The sequence below is a fragment of the Mixophyes fleayi genome, chromosome 11 (assembly GCF_038048845.1).
Source record: "Mixophyes fleayi isolate aMixFle1 chromosome 11, aMixFle1.hap1, whole genome shotgun sequence".
In the NCBI taxonomy this organism is placed as follows: domain Eukaryota; kingdom Metazoa; phylum Chordata; class Amphibia; order Anura; family Limnodynastidae; genus Mixophyes; species Mixophyes fleayi.
This window is the reverse complement of record NC_134412.1, coordinates 12,068,635-12,075,190: the sequence shown is the minus strand read 5'-3', so window position 1 is coordinate 12,075,190 and position 6,556 is coordinate 12,068,635. Positions and strand designations below refer to the sequence as shown.

The window sequence follows — 6,556 nt, the reverse complement described above, 5'->3', positions numbered from 1 at the left end:
TGTAGGTTATGGCTACCAAAATGTTCTGTCAGAACAATGATCACAGGATATGCTCTGTAAGTAGGTTTAGTTTTGCACTAGTGAACTTAACTGCACAACCCAATATATGCAGCCAATTTTTTTCTCACCATCAACAATTTTTATTAACTTTTTACAAAGATAAGCAACTGGGTACAAAAAAAGGAAACGAGAAGGGAGCAGAACACAAAGGGTGGAGACTTTACTCAACAGGGAGGACAAAGTGTATGTAGCCAAATTTTAAGGATTTAAGTAATAATCTGAGCCAGTGGCTTTATGTGGCACTTTCCTGTATTTCAAGTTTTTTTTTATTATATTTGGCAAAGTGTACCATGAAACCATACCATGTACACTTCTCAACACAAAGTGCAACTGGAAGATGCAAAATGCTTTCCATTGAAATTATTGAAGGAGCCCAATTTCCACCACCTCTGACCTGCAACTAAAATCAAGCTTTTTTGAAGAGTGAAAATGGCTTTGCTCCCTTCTGTGAAGAAAGGAACACCCATAACAATGCCCCTTATTCATCCATTAATCTAAATTCAACACCTTCTATATACCTGCTGCAATAGCAAGCACAGAAGGGCCTAGGGCTCTACTGTGACCCTAACATGCTACATGATTTCAGGCCTCCTCACTTATTTCCCTTTCTATACAACCGTGAAAGCTCCAGTATGACCTGTTCAGCACTTATAAGAGGTTTTCTAAATCAGGATCACTGTGCGATAAGACATAAGCCATAGTCTGGGAGTTTAAAGCTAGAAAGCCTACAAGAGTTATAGACTGCGGTGGTGTTTCCACATATCTAGGAGTCCCTGTGCAGATTTTGCACCGGGGCTCTGAACAGAGCAGTATTTTAGGACAAAAATGGAAAACGTTGAGTTTATGAAAAGGGGTGATGTGCACTTTACTACCTTACAGAGGCACCGCCATGACTGTAAAGTTGGTGTGCAGAGGAGGGGGGGGTGTTCCTGTAGTACAGAACAAAACCTCAGATCACTTTACGTTCCCATTTTTCTCTGCACTCATGTATACTCTCCTCCTTCCGTTGCAGCCAATCTGTGCAGATGGGTCTTGGCACAGACATAGCTCTTGTAGCATATAATTAAATACAACCCAGAAGTGCCCAAAGGACTGTGACAGCAGGGGCCTCTCTGTGTCAACATTATGCTAGTTGTGACCATTGCTATGTTGGGAGAAGTTGGTGGTCATGTATAAGCATTAATGCCGCTGATGTTCTGTGTAGTAATGTTAGTTCTAATCAAAAACACAGTGCTTTGTATGTAGTGTTACATAGTTCCAAAAGGAGCAATTCTTTGGTGTCCTCTCAGCTTGAATCAATCTGCAGATGCAAATATTATGGATATCTCCACATGGGTGAATAATCCACATTTGTTGTCCATATCTTAAATATCATGTTTAAACTGGACAACACATTTTGATGTATTATAAAGACAACACAAATGGAACAGGTTTATTTTAAGTGCCTCACTTACATACAGAGGAGACAACTATTTTTACATCTGTCTCCACTGTGCCCATGTGATCGCTATGTTCATATACCAGCAGCAGCAATGCCCTTTACAATATAAGTAGGTGTTGGTGCCCTATCACGGCCATCAAACAATGCCTTTATGTCTTGTTCTCCCTAGACCTGCTCACAGTCCCCTTTGATCAACATAATATGATTATTAATTAACAAAGAGGTTCAGAGTAGCCTGCTTTTGTCCATTGTAGCCTTTCACTCCCCTCTGGTGTCCATTGCAGGACTACAGTGCCTAAAACTGGAACTCTGGTAAGAAGCAGGTGCAAGCAAAGGCTTCTCTCTGGAACTTTATCAGGGTGACCTGATGTCACTTCCCCACGAAAGTCCCACTGTGCAGAAATCAACAGCCATCCAGTGCTGGACACTTATGCCAGTGGCTAGTAAGGCTTCAGCAAGCATTAGTTTATACTGTAGTGTCACTGATGATTTGAAGAATTGGTTCACATGTTCTATAGAAAACAAAAAAATATGATGTTGCAGTTAGGAAAAAGTTTCCTTAATCTCGCCTCTGGTGACTTTGTTGAGAACTTTTAGTAGTTTTCAGGACAAGTGCCACAAGTAAACATTAAAATGTGTCAAAGTGAGGGGAATAGTGAAAGCAGCACCTGGCTATATGGCCATGGTGATACACAGCTGCACATTTGGGGTTTCTAAAACATACTAAAGCATTTGGAAACACCCCTACAAATATCCTGCATTTGCCCCGCACCTTTTAATGTATGGGAAAGTCCATATAGTTGCACTAATGTGAAACTAATCCAGCATGCGGTGTGCATTCTGTGTTCTCTGTAAATTTTCTTAAAAGAGTTAATTTTCTCACATCAACTTTCGGGTACTTATAATTTGCAGAACTCTAGAGAATTTTTCTTCATTGCAAATTTTAGCATCTCACCATATCCTCCAACAGCTACTTAACTAAACCATATCTGTGACCTCTTTAACTCATCTTGTCTATATTATCTCTAGTTGCTGTTAGGAACCCCTCCAGCCGGCACAACACAACCCGGAATCTACTCTGCCAATCAGGTGTTCACTGGAGCCCCTGATGGTGGGGACAGACTGGGCCGCAGACTGACAGAGGGTCGTGAAGTGTGTGCCGGCTGGGGAGAACCCAGGCAAGCGGAGTGAGGTCCACGCAGAGGTCAAGGGCCGGCAGCAGACAAGAGTATCGGTAAACAAGCTGAGGTCAGGGGTCACAGGCGGGTAGCAGAAACGGTAAACAGGCCGGAGATCAGGGTCACAGGAAACACAAGCGAAGTCCAATTCAAAGCCAAGGGTCATACACGGGAAGTCAGAAGGAGTATCAGGATACAGGAACAGGAACAAGCAGGTCAGCAGACTGGAGCACAGAAGCTATAACCGGCAGTGAGGCTGCAGACCTCACTGCCTTAAATACATGGTTAAACCAATCAGAGCCTAGCTCTGTAGCCACACACAGGGCCCTGTTAATTAATCCAATCAAGCGCTAAATAGCCTCAGGCTATTAAATCACCTTGCGCATGCGCCCGGCTGTCCCCTGTTGCCGGGACGCAGCGCTACACTGTGAGGCGTCCGGCCGTTGTCTTGACAACGGTCGGCGTTGAGAGGGAAGTGACGTCCCGGTCGTCATGGTGACGGCCGGGACGCTGGGGTAGAGAGGAAGCGAGCCGCGGCGGCTGTGAGTACCGCCGCGGCTCGTGACAGTTGCATCACAATGCAGAGCTGTGAATACCAAGCAAAAAAGACAGAAGTAGATGGTAATCTGACATTCTCATGTTAGAAGGAAGGGTTAGTTTCATAAATATACAGAAACGATAAAGGTTAGTGTGAAAGCTAAACTCAATACTAAATTCCGCATAGCGTTCATATTATTAAAGGTATTCACATGTAATAGTAATAAGATTGGGATCAGGTTTGTCTGAAGCTTATTTTTGTTTTGTTAGTTTAATTTCTGCTTTTTGTTTCTTGTTGAAAAGTAATTACGTAAACTACTTGATTGCATTGAGCAACAAGGAAGTAGGAAAGAGCCAGCGAGAAGGAGAGAGTGAGACTAACCTTTCTAAGAGCACAAATAAGCGAAAGAAAATACTTCAAACTGCAAGGAGACAGAATAGCAGAGACAAGGGACAACAGACCAACGCCGTTCCATTAAAGAAAGAGAATTGAAAGAACATTTGTCACGATTTCAGGTAATAAAGAAAGTCCAGAGGAATTCTTAGACATTGTTTTGGCTTATGCTTATATCTGCATAATTTGTGTTTCCTTTACTATGATTGTTTTTAGGTATTATATCTGAGCATTGTCAATTCTGCTTCTTTGATTAACAAAGTGTTTGTGTTTTAGGAAAGCATATTTCTTGAGTCTTAGGGCTAGAGTTACTAAGCTGCGGGTTTGAAAAAGTGGGGATATTGCCTATAGCAACCAATCAGATTCTAGCTGTCATTTTGTAGAAGGTACTAAATAAATGAAAGCTAGAATCTGATTGGTTGCTATAGGCAACATCCCCACTTTTTCAAACCCGCAGCTTAGTAAATCTAGCCCTTAGGCTACTCTATCAAACTGTGATCAATAATATATAATTTTTAGTCTGATGTTTAGCTCAAATTGTTCTTACTATATGTAACACAACTTAGGTAGTTTTCACATTATATATAATATCTAAAAAAAAATAAACTAGTGCAGTATAGAAATATGTAATATGTTGACAAACTCTAATTAAAAAGTGATCAAATTATCGCTGCTTATCTTAGCATATCCCCTATTGTGAGGTATTACAGATATTAGGAATAGCTTGCCATGAAGCACCTTTATAATATCTAATATCTTTACAATTTAAATTGGCATACACTACCCCAAATACTATGTGCTAGGACATTGCTCCCCTCCTGGGCTACAAATGTATATGTATATATATGTACTGAAGCAAGCATTGTGTTATTAATGTTGTAATAAAATGTGTGCTTTTATGCAAGCCAAATCTTATATTTGTTTAGGTCATTTTTGTTAACAGAACACACAGAAGCCTAGTTTTGGCAGCATTGTGAGACAGAGTGCAACATTTATGTTTGAGGACAAAGACGGATTAGAGCAATTTGCAATCTACTTGTAGGTTGTCAAAACACTTTGTGCCTGCATTGTTTATTGTGATAAGATAGCCTTTTTTCTTAAATAGCCCAAAGCAACTATTTTTTTTTGTTAAAAAATGCAGCAACTTTTAAACTACACATATTTCCTCCATTTTAAAATTAAAAAGATTTTGAACTTAACAGTAACTATATTATATTGCAGCTTACATGGACCACCAGTGAATGTAGATCGCTTAAGTCCGGACATCAGAATGGGGTTAATTCACCTGGATCATTACTTGGCCTTGATCTTCTTAATGTCCCTAATAAGGAGTGAGTATGATCTAATGTAAATTATACAAAGAAATTCATGGTTTACCCAGTAAAAATTCTAAGCTAGGACCCCTTTGTATCTCTCTACACCTAATGAATAAGGATAAGCCTTATTATGTCAAAAAATAATATACGCATAAAAACTATATGCATTAAAAAGCAGCATATTGTAGTAACAAGGCAATTTATAAAAGTGCCCAACCCCCAGAGGGTCTGAACTGAGCTAAAACTCCTAGAAACAGGCTGATGTGGTGTTCACCTATAGGAACCCCTTTTCTCTTAGAGCGATACAGAGAGTATAATTGGAGACTCTATGTAAAAGAAGTGTGGAAAGCAACTTAGAGAAGGTAGATAAGAGACAGGGATTCAGTGAGGTGCTGGATGACAGGCTGTGGTTCTTGTCCAAGGTGTCCGGATGAATGTAACAAGTAATGTAGGTAGATAAACCAAGTACCATGTCTGAGGCATGTGGCAGACAGATAGCAAAGTCAGGTGCAGGAACAATGTCAGAGGCAGGCAGCAGGTAGATAGATTAGTCAGGTCCAGCCACAAAGTCAGAGGCAGGTGGTAGGTATTTAAGCACAAAGTACGTAGCAAAAGTCAAAACAGGTAACAAGGAGCAGGAGACAGGAACGAGGAATAAAACCTGTTACCCGCACCTTGCCAAAACACTGCCAGTTATTAAAAGGACAGACAGCCAATGGGGAAGCAGGCTGAGTTGAACCCTCCTTCTGATAGGCACCAATGTTGTAATTTGAAAGCTGTTTCACTGATTTGGCTGCCCAGCAGTTGTTCTGACAACCAAGCAGCACAAGCATATCAGAGATCACATTGGAGAGGGGATAAGCCCACTGCTCCTAACAAAATCCCCCTTGAGGTGTGGTCTAGGGAAGCCTAAAATGGGTTTCTCAGGAAAAAGTCTGTGGAAGGTTCTCTATAAACTATCTTAATAGAGATTTTTGGAATGGACCCAAGATCTTTATTCTTGTCCATAACCTTCCAGTGTACCAGATAATAGAGTTGTCCATGACACATTTTAGAGTTCAGAATCTTTTCAACAATGTACTTCAGTTGCTCCTCGGTATTACAAGTTCAATAGTCTTACAATTACTGATTCCTCCTGAGATGGGCAAACCATCCAACCTGCAAATAGTTACACTAACATAACAATAGGTAACTTAAATCGATTAGTGGGGCTGAAACCTAAAAAGTTCCAAGCTTCACTGATATCTACAAGAGCCCAGCCATTCCTGGTATGAGCATCATAAGTGATATTCACAGGGAGAAGGATGATACTTTTTCAAGAATCAGCTAGCTTTGAAGTTTCCCAGATTCTTAGGGCAAATAGGAAGCAACATGGCTATTATCACCACTATAAGGGCATAAGCCAGTAGTCATCTCCTGGCATTCTCCTAATAGGTTTTGAAGAGCAGCAGAAAACTATGCACAAATCTTTCCTGCTTCCTCTCCTTGAGGCGACAGTCACTGCTAATAGATAAGTGCACTAAAGCTTCTAAGGACTCATAAGGGGGATACTGCACCAGATAGTCCTTCATCTGCTTGGACAACCCAAGATGTTGCTGACAACTTAAAGTCAGATCACTCCGGATGCAGT

At 40.8% G+C, this 6,556-nt stretch overlaps 1 protein-coding gene across 1 annotated transcript in view; it reads left to right on the top strand.

Annotated features, from left to right (window-relative positions):
• The first annotated feature begins 3,579 nt into the window (after nt 1-3,579).
• LOC142107744 (sialic acid-binding Ig-like lectin 14) overlaps nt 3,580-6,556 on the top strand; it is a 32,145-nt gene continuing 29,168 nt past the window's right edge. The window contains exons 1-2 of the mRNA XM_075191334.1: nt 3,580-3,732; nt 4,832-4,941. Coding sequence (XP_075047435.1) covers nt 4,881-4,941 — 61 coding nt within the window. The 5' untranslated portion in view covers nt 3,580-3,732; nt 4,832-4,880. The remainder of the gene's footprint in view (nt 3,733-4,831; nt 4,942-6,556) is intronic.